Source organism: Gavialis gangeticus, unplaced genomic scaffold (genome assembly GCF_001723915.1).
Source record: "Gavialis gangeticus isolate Ggan-Ray unplaced genomic scaffold, GavGan_comp1, whole genome shotgun sequence".
NCBI classification, from domain to species: Eukaryota; Metazoa; Chordata; order Crocodylia; family Gavialidae; genus Gavialis; species Gavialis gangeticus.
This window is the reverse complement of record NW_017729031.1, coordinates 19,629,876-19,650,142: the sequence shown is the minus strand read 5'-3', so window position 1 is coordinate 19,650,142 and position 20,267 is coordinate 19,629,876. Positions and strand designations below refer to the sequence as shown.

The 20,267-nt window shown below is 42.9% G+C and overlaps 1 protein-coding gene across 1 annotated transcript in view; it reads left to right on the top strand.

Annotated features, from left to right (window-relative positions):
* The window catches only part of THSD7B (thrombospondin type 1 domain containing 7B), a 754,813-nt gene that overhangs the window by 451,454 nt on the left and 283,092 nt on the right, over window positions 1-20,267 (top strand). The window contains exon 12 of the mRNA XM_019522475.1: window positions 10,865-11,059. Within this exon, the coding sequence (XP_019378020.1) occupies window positions 10,865-11,059 (195 nt within the window). The remainder of the gene's footprint in view (window positions 1-10,864; window positions 11,060-20,267) is intronic.

Here is a 20,267-nt window from a genome sequence, read left to right as displayed (position 1 = left end):
CAAATTTGCAGCATGTGGCCAAAATTTACTACCAGGATTCAGAACAAGTATGCGTGAGTGCACACCCAGGCCAGGCCATCCAGAGCAATTCTCTGGTTGCTGGCCAGGCCTCCGTGCTACCCGACCTGTGCCCCTGCTGTTCCAGGCCACCAAGTAAGACAGCTGGGTCCAGCACTGGTGCTGACCCCAGCCTCCAGCTCTCCCTGGCTGAATAGCTGGGAGGAGCTAGGCAAGAACAGCTTGCCCATTGTGAGACTATTTGTCCCAGAATGAAGTGCACATGCAAAGGCATGTACTGTGGCAGTTTGTGTCACTGCAATTACATGCCTCTGCATGTCTGGACATTGGCCTGTGACTCAGCCAGTAGGGACAGCCGAGGATATGGGAGCTTTAAGCAGCTCTGTGAGGCCGCAGCTGGAATACTACATCCAATTCTGGACTCCTCAATTTAAAAAGGATGTGGAAAAGCTTGAGAGGGTCCAGAGGAGAGCCATGTGTATGATCGGAGGGCAAGAGAACAGGCCTCATGATGAGAGGCCATGGGACTCTTCAGCCTGGAAAAGCGCAGGCTCAGGGGGGACCTGGTGGCTGCCTATAAGTAGATAAGGGGTGTACATCAGGATCTGTGGGAACATCTGTTCACCAGAGTGCCCCAAGGGAAGACGAGGAGCAACTGTCACAAACTCCTCGAAGATCATTTCAGGCTGGACACAAGGAAAAACTTCTTTACTGTCTGAGCACCCAAGGCCTAGAATAGACTGCCTCCACAGGTGGTGCAAGCACCTACTCCGGACTTTTTTAAAGAAACATTTGGACATCTGTGTTTCTAGGATCCTTTGACCCTAGCTGACTTTCTGCCCCTGGGGCAGGGGGCTGGACTCTATGATTGTTTGAGATCCCTTCCAATCCTAATGTCTATGAAATCCGTTCTGACTTCAGAGGCTCACTACGCAGTGTGCTGACTCTCTCAGATCCCATTTTAAGGCCTTTGATTTTCTCTATATGTTATATTAGGAGTCACAGTTTCTGGGACAGAATTCTGGATTCCACTTTGAGACCAGGCACCTAAGACTCTATTGTTGTATTTCTGTCCAAATCCATTATTAGCTTTAGCCCTAATGGATTTTGCTAAGATCCTATACGAAGTCTGTAATAGAGCTGGGAGTTGAACCTCGATGTTCTGAAAGTGACTGCTGCTCTTTAACCACAAGGTAAACTGGATGTTTCCATATTTTAGTAACTTAACTGGTTGTGGTCAGTTGTCCACAAGTTCTTATCATTTTAGATTCAGAATACTGTATTATTAACATTACTTTCCTAAATAGAACAGATCAACATTTTTAGAAACTGCTTTTTTAGTTTTTCCTTTACAATAACTGTACAGAGAAAAGTAACTGTACAATAATCTTTTAAAAACTTCTACCATTCAAATGAATTGGCAAGGAATATTGGGCCACCTCAACACCTGGTCCAACTCTGCTGCTGGCAGTGGCTTTGCGTTAGGGACGAAATTGGGTCACTGTCTGTGACTGGAAACTCAGAACAGTGTGCCTGCTTTGAACTCTTAAGCACAATATTTTCACAGGAGCAATTACCTTTATCTTTCTTTTTGTATGAATTATCTTACATGACTCTAAATTAATACCCAAGGGCTCAGATCATCAGTCTCTGAAATCCTCAGCTCTGGCAGAAGAATCCCTATGAGTTTATGGAGTTTGGCTTTTGTGGGCCTTTTTATCTTTTATTTTAAAGAGTTCAGACTTAAGCATTAAGCCACCCTTGGACCCCATTTCCAAGTTACATCATTACATGAAAACATATCTATCCTCAGTTCAGGCATAGGGGAAGTTACCCACACATCTAATTTAGTCGTGACTGAATTTATTGTTAACAGACTATACCAATGTTCCTAGATGGCACAAAACTATCTGAAGGGGATTTGTACCCACATCCCTAATGATTTTTAAATCAAAATGCACGTCAGGACTTGCCTAAAAGATATTTCTAAGCTCAGAATTACGAGTTATCATCATAACTGCTAAGGATTTTAAGAACAGGGGATCCAGATTGTTCCCCAGCATGGAAAACCCATGCAAGAGACTGGCAGATCTTACAGACTGACCATTCTATGGAGCCAAAGAGAGTTTTCTATTCTTTGCAGAACTGGGACTGGATTTGGCACCCAAGTTTTCAGTTCCCTCCAGATCTGACAGGGCAGTTCACATATTGATTTTTTTTTAACTCTTCCTGTACTGTCGTCTGTAGTACCCAGTGGGTCAGAGGTACAAATCATAGAAATATTTCATGCAAAAAATAAATACAAATTTTAGGCTCTGACTGTATTATTTTTACCCTGGATTCTTCATTACTTTTCATATTAAAGGGCATGCATGTGAGCAAAGGCACACAGTTGGTTTTTGTGTGTGTATTGTCTTTAGTGCAGTTGCAGCTGTCCCTAACACACTCCTTTGTACCTGAATCTGTGCATTTCTCATGAGCATTGTACATAGTGGCCAATTGTGGAAATTTCCATTTCTTGGTGATTGAAGATAGAAGGATGAGACAAGGAAGATGGAGGGAAAAACACACTGAAGAATTTATATTTGTCTTCTTCCATCTTTGATAACAAGCACACCTAATGCCAAATGAAAGAACTGTACTTCATGCAGAAACATCAGTGTGCAAAAAAAGTTGCAATTGCTGTAGTTCTCACACTGTAATCAAATGCCATGAAACTAAGTTAGTTATGAAGTAAATAAACTGGAAAAAAAAATCTTCACTAGCAGTGTAATATAAATTGTATTGTATCACACTGTGTCTACACTGTCCTAGTGTTCCACTTGGAATAAAAGAGGAAGAAATCTTTAACCCTTCTGCTTCTCTCTATCTGCAAAGGTTGTGCTGAAAACTGATTCTGTCGGAGAGCATGCTGACTGCTGAATTACAAGAGTTAAGGCAATATGCCCTGTGAGTTCTTGCAGATTTAACAGCTAAAAATAGTTTTCGAAGAGCTGAGCCATATGGACCAAATTCTTTCCTACCTATGTTTCTGCAACATCATTGAATTAATCTGAGTTGTGCAGATGGCTGATTGCATAGTTTAGCCAATACAGATATTGTTGACATTAATAATTTTTCTTCTAGTATCTGTCTAAATGGGTACGTGTTGGTGTTGATGTGCATGATGTACACAAGATTAAAATAGTTTAGGCTAGGGACAGAAGTTACACATAAACCTGTTTAAGCAATCAGAAATCGATTTAAACCTGTAACAGAACAAAAGTGCAGTGCACGTAAACCAGTTTCAAAATGGCTGAAACTGGTTTGAGATAAACCTGGTTAAGTGTAGTATCAGACTTAACTGCTTGAGGTCAAACCAGTTTATGGAACTTCTGTCCCAGACCCCTCCCTGCGGCAAAAGGAGTAGGGAGGGGGCTTATTCCTCCCTCTCTCCTGGGGACCCCAGCCGGGGTCTGCCTGGCCAAGACAGAGCAGTCCCTGTCAGGCATTCCTACCTCCACGGTCACTTGAGTTGTGGGGGGGCATGGTCAGCCCTGTGGGCAACCTGAAGTGAACAGGGGAAGGGGGATTTAATCTCCTCCTCCCTCCCCTATCCCACTGGCGTGGACGCCAGGCTGGGGTGCAGCAACCTGTCATGACCCCTCTGCCCCTGCTCCAGTGGCAGGGTGGGGGCATGGCCAGATGCAGCTATCATGACGAAGGAAGTTGGGAGGGGGTTCATTCCTCCCTCCATCCCCTCTTCGACTTGGGGACTGCAGCTGGGGTGTGCCAGCCCTGGATGCCACTTCTGCCACTTGTATCTGGCCAGACACGCTGGCTGGGGTCCCTCAGGGGGGAGAGGGGATGGAGGGGTGAATAAACCCCTTCCCTGCTCCTTTTGCCATGAAACAGCAAGTGGGGGGAACCCTGACAGGGGCTTCTTCGCCCTGGCCAGGCAGACCCTGGCTGGGGTCCATGCCAGTGGGACAGGGGAAGAAGGGGGGTTAACCCCCCCTCCCTCCACCAGTTCACTTCAGACTGCTGATGGGGCTGGACATGCCCCCTGCCCCTTGAGGGGAGTGGAAAATGCCTGACAGGGGCTACTGCACCCTGGCCAGGCAGACCCAAGTCTGGGTCCCGGGGGGGAGGGAGGGGGAAATAAACCCTTTTCCTGACCCCTTTACTTTGGGGGGGGCATACTCAGCTGACATCTGACCAGGGTCTGGCCAAGCTCCTTCCACCCCACCCCCAAAAGCCTGGCAAGGGCTGTTTCTCCTCTCCCCCTCCAGACACAACCCAGCCGAGGTCTCTGAAGGCCAGGGTGGGGGCTTAAACCCCTCACCAATCATACTCAGACCTGTGGGGCCTGGCTACATCCCCACCTTCAGCTCAGCTTCTCCCCAACCTGACTACTGCAGAAGGGAAGGGAGGGCTCACTCTAACACCTCTCTCTGGCTTCTGGCCTGAGTCACTGCAGGCATGTGCCTGCATTTGTGGATTCAAAAGTGCATGTCTATTCACTTGCAAATCAGTTCCATCAATGCAGGTTAGACTAACCTGCAAAGATTGAATCAATTCAGGTTTCTGCTTTTTGAATGTCTGTACTTAGCCTTAACGACAAGTTTCTGTTCTCACTGTTTGATTGACAGCATTCATAGAAACAATCCTTGACTGACAGAAGCCAGAGGTTATCTTCTTCATAGCAATTTTTGTACCATGAAATGTATCACATTAGTCTTCAAGGTCAACTCTATAATTGTATGAGGTAAGCCTGAGTTGTGTTTGAGGAAAGTGACTGTAGTATAAGAGAGAGATTCCCAAACAAACTTTAAACTAGTTATCTTGGATATTAGTAGCAGTCAGGCTACTGCAGAACAGACTGCCCTACTTCTTGTCTGAGTAGTTCAATGCTAGCTTGAGTATCTCAGCACTACACTGTAGTCACTTCTGTGGCTGTAGCATTAACATCCCTCCTTGGTTACTGGGAGACATGGCATAATACAGTTTTGTAACAACATATTCCAGACTTCACATCAAATCCTTTCAGGAGTAGACAAAGTCAATTTTAATCCAAAGCACAGTATTAACTTACAAATGACAGTTCCTTACAGTTCTCTAGTAGAAGGTTACAGAAAAGGTTTGTCACGGTGCCCTCATTTTCTACCTCCCAGCAAGAATCTGATAGGTGATGTCTCTCAAAAGAGAGGGAGGGATTTTTTGGACCATTTTTGGATTCTCCTAATTACATTCATGTGTTGGAAAAGATGTACAAATTATTCTCATCTCTCCTATAAAGAACAGCCACACAGATCATTCTAATAGATGTACTATAATCACATGTTAGATCAGCTTACAAGGAAGGTGTGACCTTATCAGAAGTGAGTCCAAGATGGACCATTCCCAGTCATGCATCATCTACCCACTACCACATGCATAGTACACAACAGAAATATGTTGAAGATGCTCCAAGATTGTCCTTAGCAATTGCCCTCAAGAATGTTGGAGATCAAGCAAAGGGAAGTAGTCGGGTAGTGGCATATTCATAAGTGTATCAGTCTTACAGTCGGGCAACTTAGAGGAGAACATGGTGATTTTAGACTCCAAAGGGTATGATGCTAATACATACTTTTCAAGCATGCAGCATTGTATGTATAAATCTTAGTTTTGTTTTAGTCTTGTCTTAATTTTGCTCTAAGAGACACAAGTCCAGGTCATGCACTGGTTTCTTTCCTATTTAGATGAAGTAGTCATTTACTGTGTGTGTTCTCACAATTTCCTCAAATCTTCCGAATCCTTCAGAAGGTGAGATAAGACAAAATTTGGCTAGATACTCATAGCTCTCACTTGGCTACATCAGTGATGGTTCTTGGTCCTCCCAAATAAACTGGTTCAACCGTCTATCATGCCACCAATCCATTCAGACATAGTTTAATAGAATCATGTGCCCTTTGTACCCAGGTAATCTTCACCAGTACTGTCTCCACTGGATCATGGTTGGTTGATCAGTGTAAAGAAAAGCTGTTCGGCTTTTAAGGGTATTCTGATTTTTGTGGATTATTATATAATAGATCGATTATTTTTTTTCCCCCCATGTTAGTTGCTCAGTAACAGCTTTGTCCCCTGGAAACTTACATTTTGATGTTCTGGACTCTTGGTTGTCTTTAAAATGATCTAGGTTCAGTGAGATTTCATTCAAAATATCACCCATCACTTACCTTTTAAAAAATCGCACAATATTTTCCCACCCAAGCACACACAAGCTTCTAAAAGTTCTGTTGAGAGATTCCCCCCACATGGGACCTAAGTGTCATTCCTACCTCTCTGACACTTTGAAGCAGAGTGATTGTCTTTTTTATATTTGGTATTAAGAAATACTAGAAATACTGATAAAATATTACTATACATAGTAGAAATTACTTTAAAACAGATTGTGTGTGAGATTTAGATTGTTTCTCCATATACTAGTTTTCATATGGGCATAAACCTTAAAACCTTACTCAAAATTTACACCAAAGTAGTTTCAGATGTTCACCTCAACACTTATGCTTCTGTATGCATGTTTACTTCAGCTAACAGCTAATTAGCCAATGCATTTACACTTGTAGATATAGTCCTACTTCAGCCCCGTACCCTGAACATTTGAGATGGAATATTACCTTATTTACTGTGTACATTGAAGTTATTTTGTAAATCACCCTGGCTATTTGTGGCTTTGGACATGTGTCCAGAAGGTAAGCTGTTTCTTTCTCATAGGCCTTGGAAATAGATCCCAGGTTGCAGTAGGGTCTTTGATGATGCAAACAAATTAGCTTCCACATCTGAGATTAAATCTTATTCTACTAAAGTTTAGGCTTAGTAGAATGCTTAAACACAGTCCTGGTTTAAATTTTTAGGATAACTACTTATTAGCTACTTTTAGCTTTGCTCATACATTACTCTTCATTGTTTTCTAGCACTGACCTGTACATTTTTTGCTCATGTTGCCTAGGCTGTTCTGCAACCATCGTGTAGGTAGAACTTTTAGCTCCCTGCTCCCTACAAGGTGAGCTACTGGTCAATCATGAAGTGTGTGATGCTCAAAGCTATTAGCTGTAGTTTTAGCCATTTCCTTTACAGTAACCATGGCTTGTCAAGATGTTCTGTCTCTGAATTCTCTGAATTGTGCTCCTTCCTATTTGGACTTCTGTAATACTAAATGGATCATTACAGTCTTTACGTCCTTGGGAGGGATCAAGAGGACATACATCATCCCAGTCGATTCCTTTACTGTGCTCACAGTGTAACTGAACACTGAAAATGGAATCTGCATGGACATACCATCTTGAACGAGTATATCTGGTGTAATGCAAATATATCATCTTTAAATAGGTGCAGGTACAGTCAAGTAAATCATTTTTTATGGTGTTAGTGATGTTGTAGCCACAATGGTCCAGGAATTATGCAAAAGGCAGGGATTTTTTGAGGGGAGTGATATCTTCTACTGTACCAACTGCATGGTTGAAAGAAAGTTAGATAAGCTTATGAACACAAGCTCTTCATCTGGTCTGAGGAGGGAAGCATACAAGCTCAGGGCATGTAAAGAGCCAGGAGTAGAGCTGTGAAAATGGAGATGGGAGGGGAATTCTCAGGGGTAGAGAGCAGAAGAAAAGCAGCTGATTAGCTATCAAAAGGGAGGGGGTAGTTAATACCTGGTGTGTATAGGAAGAAATTCAGAAATCAGGTCCATTATAGTGTGTCAAAAATCAGTTTCAGTGTTCATTCCTTGGTTCTCAATGTCCAGCCCCCTTGTGATTTTTCATTCCAACACTCACCTTTTAAAGGTGTTTGGTAAAGCACAATGATAGGTCAGAAAGGGACCCTGACCCCATGAAAACTGTGCTCCTACTGATGTATGTGTGTCTCTGTCCTTTGTATTTTTTCTGTGTGAGTTCATTCTGGTGCATAGTTGCCATGAGGGCACTTAGTGCATTGGATCAGATATATTTTGTAAAAAACATGTGTGGGATCTATGGATGCTGACAAGTTTTTTGTGGGTGTATTAATAGTAGTGGAGATGTGCTGACATATAAGTAATCTATTGCCAAGGTAAGGCTGTCCCCCATACGATGTCTGTTGAGCAGTGGGGAGTTTGCTTCTGATGGTGAGTTGAGCAAGGTTGAGGGATTGTTTGAAAGCCAGCAGTGGAGGGGCTGAGAATATTTCTCTCAAGTTCTGATCTTTGTTGAGTATAGGCTGTAACTGTTTTATGATTCTTCTGATAGGTTCCAGTGCGAGGTGGTAGGTGATGAATAGTAAATTTCTGGAAAAAAGGAGTGTCAGAGTGTGATGGACTACGGAGTTTTATTGTAATATTTTTTGTGTTCTGTTCATGTTATGTTATATAATTCAGTTAGCTTATGATGCTAGCATGCAGGGAGAAGAAGGGTTAATAGATTCCCAGCTAAGTGTCAGGGTTGCAGACAAGATGGAATTATAGCCTCCAGGGCCTCAAATATCTTTTTTTGACATATCAGCAAAGGTAAGATGGCCCACACTTGGGAGTCTAGAAGGGCAGATAAGCATACAAATGGAGAAGGGAGTATGAACTAAGGGTTGCCATCTCCTTGCGGGAAAATCTGGAAAGTCAAAGACCAGCAGGGTTGCTCTGGGGGTCAGGGGGTAGAAAGACCAAAGGGGACAACCTTTGAGGGTGCTCTGGGCTGTGTGGGCTGGATCTGGGGGGGGGTAGAAAGACCAAAGGGGACAACCTTTGGAGGGGGCAGACGACCTTTGGCTGAGTTGCCTTTTCCCCAGTAAATATCTTTATTTAAAGAGACTGTCTGTTTTGCTGCTTGGACCCTTAGGCAGCACTCACTCTCCCCAGCAAGAGGCAAAGGCTGTTAACAGGCATTCATTTCTACAAATTTCTAACAAATTTTCACTGGTAGAAATCTTTCCAGAGAGGGAGCATGCAGGTGTTCAGCCTCCCCCTCTACCCTGCTCTCCACACCTTCCTGAGACTGGTGATCCCAATCTGGGGAAGACACAGGGACCAGTGGCTGCTCAACTTCTTTTGGTCCTTGGGGGTGGGGGTTGGGTGGTGGTGGTGAGGGGGAGGGTGGAGTGGTGGGAAAAGACTCCCTGCACCTTACCCTGACCAAGGTCTGGGGAACAGGTAGGGAGCAGCCTCCTCTATTCTCCCAGTCTCCAGAAGCGGAGCAGAGGGAGCACTGAGAAAAGCCCCCAGCCCCTTTCCCAAGCTGAGCAGTGCTGGATCTGGGGAAGTAGCAGGGAGCAGTGCTGGCTGCTGCCCACCTGTCCCAGGCTGGTCTGGAAGAGGAAGGGAGCAACAAGGCAAAGCCCCCTGTCCATTCCCAGCCTGGGGACCTTAATCTGGGGAGCAGGCAGAGAGCAGTGAGCAGGTGCTCTTCTTTACTCCTGGTCATATGGGATGGAGCAGAGGAAGCAGAGGGGAACACCCCCACCTGCTCACCAGACCGGGGACTCCAGTTTGGGGAGTGGACAGAGCACAGCAGGAAGCTGCTCCTCCTCTTCCCTCCTGGTGTATGGAAAGGCTGGGAGCAGGTGCCACGTGCCTTCTCTAGACTGGAGCTTTTCCCTAGTGCGGGGAAGTATACAAGCATTCATTCTACCAGGAGAAACTCTACCAGGAGCAAACTGTACCAGGTCAGAGTTAGGTTATTTTTCTTCATGGGTTGTTTTTTTTTTTTTGCCATTTTTGTTCTGTGAGAAACCTTGTGAATGCCTCTACACTCATGGTTTATACTCGAGAGCTGTCTGTATATGGCTGAAGTCCCTCTCTCTGGAGTGGAATTAGATGCTAGGTCCTTGAGTCAGGCCCATGGAGAACCAGGAAATGTTGAGAGACTGAAAGGCCAGGGCCTCAGAGAGGGAGGGAGCCTGGGCTCCCGACTTGGTTTGAAAGCTGTGCCTGGGGTGGCTTTGGAGGAATCTCTCAGACCATGGTGGTCCTGAGCACACACTCCCTAGAGAGCACTCTGACACAGGGACACCAAAACTACTTGTCAGTTTGTTTCCATAGTGTCAAATGGTGTTTATAGGAAACTGAAAAAATGGGTCATTAAAAAAAAAAAATCAAATAGTTCATTTTGACATTTTTCAAAAGAAAAGTTTCCGTTAGAAAAATGCAAAAACATTTTCTATTGACACTTTCTAAATAACTTTTTTTTGGCTTTTCATTTTGACGTGACTTCCTATTTTAAAAATTTGCCTACATTTCAAGGAAACAAGTTAAACCTGTGAGTAAATAATCCAGAGGGAATAAAATGTTTTGGGTCTGCACAAAATAGATTTTTTTTTGTTTCTATTATTTTGCCACAAATCTTCTAAATTGAACTTTTGCTGTTGAACCAAATCATCTCTTACTTGTCTAGCTCAGCTTGCAAGCTCTTGTCTACTACTTTGCCAATTCAGAGGCTGTTCCTCACAGCCAGAGTTGTATTCTGTTTGGTGAAGCAAAGCCACATTATGACCTATATCATATTTCTTTTATGACTTATGCAGTTGCAGTACCCTGTGGATGGTGCTGCAATATTTCCTTAGCTAGAGTGTAAAAAAATGACTTGTTAAGAACATTGAATTTACAGTATAATTTCAATTATAAGCTCTTTGAAGCAGGATTTGTCCATGTTGTGAAGTGCCTAGTTAGTATGCCTTTGAATGCTGTATGAGTAATGCCTAAAAAGAGATCATCTTTGTACCATCATCTCGGAGGAGCAAAACCTGCATTTATAAATGTAATACAGGTAGGTGTTTCATAAGAATGTTATCATGAAGTAGATAAGAATACATATATAAAGATTTATTTTGGTTGCATTTATTATATTTATTTATTACTTTTCAGCTGTTACATGCCTCTCAGAGAATAACCATTCTGTAGATGTCACTGAGTGCCGGCAGTGGATAGGACCTATGCCTCCCCTTGTACAGGAGTGTTCAGTTCCCTGCAAAGATGACTGCACATTCACACCTTGGTCTAAATTTACAGCATGCACCGTAGACTGTGAATCAACAAAAAGTAGAAGGCGATCACTGACAGGTACCACCAGTGTTTTACAGAGACAATTACGAATAACTTTTTCAGATATTAATGAACTGACTTTGAATTTTTGTCCAATTGCAGATTGAATATTAAACATCTTTGACAACTTTATATATCAAAAGGGCTCATTTGGGTGTGAAAATGGTATAGGATTTGGCCCACACTAGTTCAGTCTGGGCTGCAGATAGATTAAAAGGGGGTTTTTAATACTGAAAATAATGTAAGAAATATTTAGGTGTAAACTAGCAAAACAAAATTATGTCTCTTGAATGCACACATCCATGTCGCTTCTGTTACCTTGAGAAAACTCGGCAGAAAACTTGGAAATAACCCAAGTTATTCCATTTAAGAGTGTTGGGCTCAGACTTAGATGTACCACTCCAGTAATCCAAGGTAATGCCAACCTCATAGAATTTTCTAGGAGTGTTACGCTGATTTTATCTGATCTTTTGATATATTAGTAAAAAATTTTGGTTCAGGTTCAAGCTCCATTCCAGTACTTTTATCTCTACATCAAGTATTTGTCTACAGTATTCTTGTAATATTGTTATTTAAATGCTAAACAAACCGAGAAGCTTTAGGCCTTAATAGTTCAGGCCCATTTGTTTTAGTATCGGCAATCTTGTTCCTCTGCCACACTTTGCTAAGCCAGATTGAAGTGAATTATGCTATTTTTAAAGATTTATAATAAATTTACAGTTATAGTCACACTTTGCACTTGTAGCATTTCATATGTTCTATTTTGCATTTAAAAGGGCTGTGCTTTAGTTACTTTTGGTTATTCCATAGCAGGGGTGAAACATCAAAAGCTTTTACACAGAATGAAAGATAAACATGACAGCTTTCATAAACATACCCTAGGTTATAATGTTTAGGAACTGAATAATAGTTTAAGTATGGTGGCTATTATATTTTGCCTTTTTTCTTGTAACCACATACAAAATTATTTTGTTATTGTTGGCATGACTCAGGTTTTCAGCAGTGGACCATTTCATTATACAAAAATAACAGAATAAAAAGTTTTATTCATGAGCTTGGCTCATTAAAGATAAAGGTTTCTCTTTTACATAAAATCCCTTTATGAAATTTTACATCGTTTCTGGCAAAGAAATTATAGTACATTGCCCTCAGTATTGGTGCCAGCACTTATAGACAAATAGAAATTTTCTATCCCTCTCAGACTATTATATGGCTAAATTTACAGCTAAGGTCTGATCATTAGGAATTAATTCAATGACCATTTTTATATGTTTAAATCTATAATTTCTTTATGCTGATATGTATATTCACTACAGTATACCAGGGGCCTAATTTTCCTCCTCCTCACTTCAGTATAAATCTGAGAATAGGTCTAGCTGAGTCAATGGACCCAAGTGAGTGTAAAACTTATGTCCTATGAAGGCTTTTTAACATTGCTGTTCTGCTGCTGAGTCTTTATTGCATTGACCAGGCTGTGTGTATTGCAACACAGCAAATTTAGTGGAGAAGTTAGTTGAAAATTTTGAGAAAATAATTTAATTCAATAAGATACAAGAACAGTGTGCATAACATTTCTACAGTTGAAATTCTGTGCCCCTTGATATTCACTTATGGCATTCAACCTATGCAACAGGCTCTGCTGTCCACAGATTCCCAACTTAATGAAGTACCATCCCTGAATCTGATTTTGTTTCTGCACCTTGCATTTTTGCATAGTACCTATGTCTGTGATATCTGTGCACTTGTCTGTGGTGCTATCCATCTCCAGGCAAAGAGGTATGGCAGAGATAACACGCTCTACTAATAAGTCATGCTTCATCCCTACTTCTGGGTTTGCCATCTGATCAGGCTTTCTAGTCTGGCAGGTCTCTGGATGATAGGCATTAAATGTTTTGACACTAAACTAGTAGACTGACTTTCCAGAGCCAGCATGGCACATCCAATGATGTGAATCATGTTAGCTGCAGTATGATGAAAAGACAGTTTTCCGATTTGTCACAGGGCACCTGCCCTGGTTTAAACCAGATGAGTTTAATTAATTTACTCATATATGTTGCTTTTATGGAGTTGGCACTTTGCTGCCACCATGTCTACTTTCTTCAGGCCTTGGCTTTTTTTTCTCCCCTGCTTATCATAGCAAGAATTTTCTTCTAAAACATTTTTGGTTGAACATACATGGTCATTTCCTTCTCTGAGCTTTGGCATTTGATCACTTCTTTCCATTCTTTTCTGCAGTGGTATCTGGGCATTATCACCCTGAGAAATGCATATAAACTCCTTGGGTTCTCCTTTTCCTGCCTCTTCTCATCTCCCTCCCAATGACAGGATTCCCAAAACCCTAAGACTGGAATCAGAAGAGATTCCAAAGTGGTGCTGGCAAGGATCAGAGACGGGCAGAATAGGACAAAAGCAATAGGGAATTGGTTGAAGAACATACTGTTGTCACAGTTTGTGGGACAAATGGATGAGGCTATTATATGTGTCTCTATGTAAGACATCATACAACCTATGGGATGATCCTATAGTTGGATATCAAGAGTCCGCTACAGAAATCTTTGTCTTATGGCCTGAACTATAGTCTGGAACTAAGGTCTCCACATTTACTCAGTCTAAAGATTAAAGCAGAACATTTGTCATGGGAAATATTTTATGGATTTTAAAAAGAAGTCCTTTCTGTATCTGTGTGTCTCCTGTTCCTGTTCAACATTGTCTCAAATATGCTCAAATTAAGGCACTGAATTTATCATAAGAGCTCATCAGTGTATGGCATTTGGTGGAAGTCTCCTAACTGAATGTTAAATATCTGTTTCCTTCCCACTGTATGTTTTCAGTCTTAGAGTCATAGAGGCTTAGATTCATAGTGAAGAAGGGCTGGAAGGGACCTCCAGAGGTCATCTAGTCCAACCCTGTGCCTGAGGCAGGCTCATCCCTATCCAAACCATCCCACACACCTGTAATCTAAACTCTATATCAGACTACCCTCAACCCTCAACCCTGACACAAAATAGACCTAACATCCTAACCTGCCCCAGGTAAAGCTGGGGAACCTGCCTCTATAAAAAGTTGTCAATATATCCTCCCCAACCTCCAGGGGAAGGCAAAATCCCCCACAATCCATTTCAGTTTGACTATGGGGTAAAATTCCTTTCTGAGCCCAAATGTGGTGATTGATCTGACCCTGAACATCTAGCCAGGCTTTGCTCCTAGAAGAGAATTGGCATACCCCAGCTGAAGTCCCGAGCCTTAGCTGTAGACATCACCCAGTGCCTCTGAGGAGGCTAAAAAAAACCCTTGACACGTATAGCAGAAAAAAAGGGAAGGGGATGGAGCGTGGGAGCAACAGCAAAGCTCAGAAGCATGGGAAATTCCCATGGTAGACAATAGGTATAGCTACACCTAGATACTCCCTAGCCAGTGGTTGTCCAGCCTCTTTTCGAACACCTCCAGTGATGGAGAGTTTATTAGTTCCCAAGGCAGTCTATTCCATTGTCTCACTGTTCTCACAGTGAAGAAGTTTTTTTTCTGGATATCCAGTCTAAGTTTACTTTGCTGCAACTTCAGGCCACTGGTCTGCATTCTCCTCTCTGCAACAAGAGAGAAAAGGTGCTTCCTCTCTTCTTTATGGTAACCTTTCAAGTACTAGAAGACAGCTATCGTGTTCCCTCTTAAGTGCCTTTTCCTCAACCTTCAGCCTCACCTCATATGACTTGCTTTCCAAGACTTTTATCATCTTTGTTGCCTGCCTCTGGACCCTCTCTAACTTCTTTTTTAAAATATGGAGTCCAGAATAGCACACAGTACTTCAAAGGAGGCCTAACCAGTGCTGAATAGAGAAGCACTAGCACCTCCCATATCTTCTGTTGATGCATCCTAAAACTACAATGGCCATTTGTTGCCTCACATTACGAACTCATTGAGTCTGTGATCTACCAAGACTCCCAAATCCTTTTGCATACTGTTGCCATCCAGCCAGGTGTCATTCATTTTATATTTGTGTTTTTGATTATTCCTCCTGAGGTGTAGCACCTTGCATTTGTCTGCATTGAACTTCATCCTATTAGCTGTAGCCCAACATCCCAGTCTGTTAAGATCCTTCTGAATTGGATCAAGAAACAGCAAACAGGCCAGTTACAGAGGAGTTTGCTAGGGAAGGTCTGCTTGGAAACTGAGGCAGGATGTGAGAGGCAGCAGATTAGAAAACCCAGAGAGAGGCTGGAGAATTTTGCAATCCCAGGCCACCCACTTACTGCTCTTCCTTTGCTTCCACTTGTGCGGTGTCTGTCCAGGCAGGACCACACCCCATCTAGGCTTCTACCCAGGTCCTAATTTGGTGCTGTGGAGGAAGGACTGCAGAGGTGGTGCTAGAAACGAAAGAGGGCATAGACTCCCAGGAAGGTGGAAGCTTGTTATCTCTGGGAGCAAAAGGATGTTGTCATCCCCACCTGCAGTGGTCTGCCTGGAGAACAGATATATTGAGTGCTAGCAATGGAGGAGGAGGAGCGCATTCTACTGGCGAAAGAGGCCAGGCCAGGAATCCTCAAGTTGGGGAGGATTGAGACCACTGTCACAAAGAGGAAGCAAGGGGTGGTGGTGGTTGGAAACTCCCTTCTGCAGGGGATGGAGGGATCCATCTGCTGGCTGAGTTGTTGTCCTGGGAGGTCTGCTGCTTGCCAGGAGCCTGGATCTGAGATGTCATAGAAGGATTACTGAGACTCATTCAGCCCTCTGACTACTACCCCATACTGCTTATCCACGTGGGCACCCATGATACTGCCAGGGGTGACCCTGAACAGATCAAGAGTGACTACAGGGTTCAGGGTGCAAGGGTGAAGGGGACAGGGGCACAGGTGGTGTTCTCAATCCTTCTGGTCAAGGGGAAGGGCCCTGACAGGAGTGGACATATCCTGCAGATCAGTGCATGGCTGCACAGGTGGGGTCGCCAGCAAGGATTTGGCTTCTTCAGCCATGAGATGTTGTTCCAAAAAGGATTGCTAGGAAGAGATGGGATTGACCTGATGAAGAGAAGGAAGAGCATCTTCGCAGACCAGCTCGCTAACCTAGTGAGGAGGGTATTAAACTAGGTTCACTGAGGGATGGAGACCAAAGCCCTGAGGTAAATGAGGAAACAGGAAACCTGGAGGAAGCACAAGGGGGATAGGGCAACAAGGGTGACCTCATTCTTCCTGAGAAAGTAGGGCAATCAGCTAGTTACCTCAGGTGTCTGTACATGAATGCTTGGAGCCTGGGAAGAATTGGAAGTCCTTGCACAGTCAAGAAACTGATGTGATTGACAAAGACTCGGTGGAAAGTGTTCAATGCCTTCTTTACCTTGGTCTTCACAGGAGAGTTCAGCTCCCAGACTACTGCACCACACAACACAGTTTGGGGAGAAGGTGAGCAGCCCTCAGTGGTGAAAGAACAGGTTAGGGACTATTTAGAAAAGCTGGGTGTGTACAGGTCTGTGGGGCCAGATGCAATGCTTTTGAGGATGCTGAGGGAGTTGGCTGATGTGATTGCAGAGCCCCTGGCTATTATCTTGGAAAACTCTTGGTGACTGGGGGAGGTCCCAGATGACTGGAAAAGGGCAAATATAGTGTCCATCTTTAAGAAACGGAAGAAGGAAGATCCAGGGAATTACAGATCAGTAAGAAAAAGCATGGAGCAGATCCCCAAGGAATCCATTTCTAAGCACCTGGAGGAGAAGAAAGTGATCAGGAAAAGTCAGCATGGATTCACTAAGGGCAAGTCATGCCTGATCAACCTGATTGCCTTCTGTGATGAGAACTGGCTCTGTGGATATGGGGAAAGCAGTGGATGTGATATACCTTGACTTTAGCAAGGCTTTTGATATGTCTCCCATAGCATTCTTGCAAGCATACTGAGGAAGTATGAGTTGGATGAATGGACTGTAAGGTGCATAGAAAGCTGACTAGATCGTTGGGCTCAGCAGGTAGTGATCAATGGCTCAAGGTCTAGTTGGCAGCTAGTATGAAGTGGAGTGCCCCAAGGGTTGGTCCTGTGGCTGCTTTTGTTCAATATCTTCATTAATGATCTGGAAGATGGGATGGATTGCACCCCAAGCAAGTTCACAGCTGACAACAAGCTGGGGAACACTATAGTCCAGTCCTTTGGTACCTGACCCCATCTCCCACAACTTCATGAATATCATTGCCAAGCGCTCTGAGATCTCCTCTGTGATGAATCGCATCTGGACCTGCTGACTTGAATTCATTTAGACCCAACAAAAGCTCTCTTACTCTCTCTTTTGTTACCTCCTCCCTCAGCTTGCACCCTTCCTTATCCAGGTAATCCCAATTAGGTATCTGGCTGCTTAATTTTCTTGAGAAGACTGAGGCAAAGTAGTTGTTGCGTAGCTCTGCCTTCTTTGTATCTTCAGTTAGGAGCTCCCTCTGGCTTGTTAACAGAGGACTCACAGTTTCCTTGGTCCTTCTTTTCTGACCAACATACTTACAGAACTTTTTCTTGTTGTCCTTAATCTCCTTTGCTAGGTGTTGCTCATTCTTTATCTCTGCCTTCCTGATTTTGTCCCTGTGATTACTTGCTATTTCCTGGTATGTGTCCCTGATGACCTGACCACTGTTTCATTGCCTGTATGCTTTCCTTTTGCATTGGAGGTATTTTAGAAGCTCCATGTGCAGCCATATTGGTCGCTTGCCATTCTTTTTGTGCTTCCATCATGTCATGCCACGTTTCTTGTTGGGCCTCCAATACTGTATCCCTTAGAAGCTCTCAGCCCTCCTGGACATCTTTGTCCTTCAATCTGTCCTCTCATGACACCATGCCTATTAGCTCCATGAGTTGGATAAAATCTGCCTTTTTGATATCTAGCATCCTAATTTTGTTGATCTCATGCTTTCCTTGTCTCAGGATCTGGAATTCTAGCATATCATGCTGTGTATATTTGCTGTGCAAGTTGTACACTGTATCTATATGACATTAGGCATTAATGGAGGATCAGCAATAAACAAAATCCTAGTTGAAAAAATATTTTGGGTCAAAGGCTTATGTAATCACCAGACTTTTAGGCTGAGATTGGGAAATGTGAATTAATGTCAGTTTATTCTGAATGCAGTAAAATATGCACTGTGGTACTGGCAAAATGCATATGAAGGTAAATAGAGTTTTACTTAATGTGGTTTATGAAATAGTTTTACTAGTGCACAAAAATATTCCATTTGAAAAAAAAAAGATATCTTCTTTAATTGAGGCCTTTGGATCTTCGAAGAAAATTCAAAATACAGTATTACTGAAAGCTGTTTTTAAAATGGTCTGTGAGAATTATAAAAATCTTTTAATTCTATAACCATTTATTGGAAGATGGTAGGTCCTTGAAATGCAACTCTTTATCTGGAGTGTATCCACAGAAGTAGATTCCACTTGTAGAGGATGGCAGGGTCCTGTGGAATCAAAGGCATCATGTAAATATGAACTCAGCATCCTTATTTTTTTTACATTGTGTCATGCTGTTTATATAAGTAGTACAATATTTAGAAGATGCACATGTATAGATGAGTCCCAGATTACCAGATTTACTCCCTATATACCATATAAACTTGCAAAGCTGTATGTATGTAGCTCTGTTGGTGTCTGGCAGTTTTTCAAAATATAGAACACAGTTGATGCCACAAGGGGGCTTGCAAACTACTGTAAGGGCACGCTCTCCTTTTCATATATACTATGGGGCTTGACTAAAATCAGCGGAGTTGTACTTTCAAATGTTAGAACTGGATGTGTTCCAAAAAGACTGTTATACTGTGAATTTTAACTATTAAATGATTTAATTTTTCAACTAAATATTGCAAGATAATTGATTTTCACAGGCACCCAATGTTGTACCTTTTTTGTCTTCTAGGATAGTGTACTTAATTTCTGGCCTATCTTCTTAGTCTTATTTCTATATTGAATGTCGTTGCAGCTATGTCTGGAAAAAAGGTGGAAATAATTTCTTTGAGATTTATTTCTGTTTGTTTCCAAATCTTACCCTTTCTGGAGCAAAAAATTCCCTAAACTTTTGGAAGACAAATAGGGAAGGAATTAGAGCTCGGAGCATGACAATATTGAGATCTTATAAAGCGTTTCTCTATGGAACTATGTGAGGACTTGATTCATAAAGTATAAAATCAGATGTGACTGATCCAGCTGCCACTGGATTAAGTGAAAAACTCCCATTGCTTTCATGGGTAAAGGACTAGACAACAGGAAAACTGATTATGTGAATTGTTTGGTATATATTTTTGTTTGTGTGCAATATATGAGTGAAAACATGTTCATTGGCATTGTAGCTAAATCACTGCTTACCAAAACGTATTTTCAGAGCGCTTAAGAGGTATTGGAACCGTATCTTGGGTGCCTACTATGTTTGCAGATTGTAAAAGGTGACCCAAAGATCCTTCTCTTCCAGTCAGTTTCATAGATTTCATAGACATTAGGGCTGGAAGGGACCTCAGAAGATCATCGAGTCCAGCCCCCTGCCCAAAGAGCAGGAAGTCAGTTCGGGTCATAGGATCCCAGCAAGATAAGCATCCAATTTTTTCTTGAAGGTGTTCAATGTAGGTGCTTGAACCACCTCCGATGGCAGGCTGTTCCAGACCTTGGGGGCTCGGACAGTAAAGAAATTCTCCCTTATGTCCAGCCTGAAACGGTCTTGTAGTAGTTTATGACCGTTCGACCTCGTCATCCCTTGGGGTGCTCTGGTGAACAAATGTTCCCCCAGATCCTGGTGGTCACCCCTGATAAACTTATAGGTGGCCATCAGATCACCCCTGAGCCTGCACTTTTCCAGGCTAAAAAGCCCCGTGGCTCTCACCCTGTCGTCGTAAGGTCTGTTTTCCTGACCTCTAATCATGTGCGTGGCTCTTCTCTGGACTCTCTCAAGCTTCTCCACATCCTTTTTGAATTGTGGAGCCCAAAACTGGACGCAGTACTCCAGCTGCGGCCTCACCAAGGCTGAGTAAAAGGGGAGAATGACGTTCCGGGATTTGCTTGAGAAGCATCTATGGATGCGAGCCAGCGTTTTGGTCGCTCTACTAGCTGCAGCATCACATTGCAGGCTCATATTCATCTTGTGGTCAATGATAACCCCCAAGTCTCTTTCTTCCGTAGTGCTAGCCAGCGTAGCACTGCTAAGCCTATAAGGATGCTGCAGGTTTTTCTTCCCCAGGTGGAGAACTTTGCAATTTTCGGTGTTAAACACCATCAGGTTCTC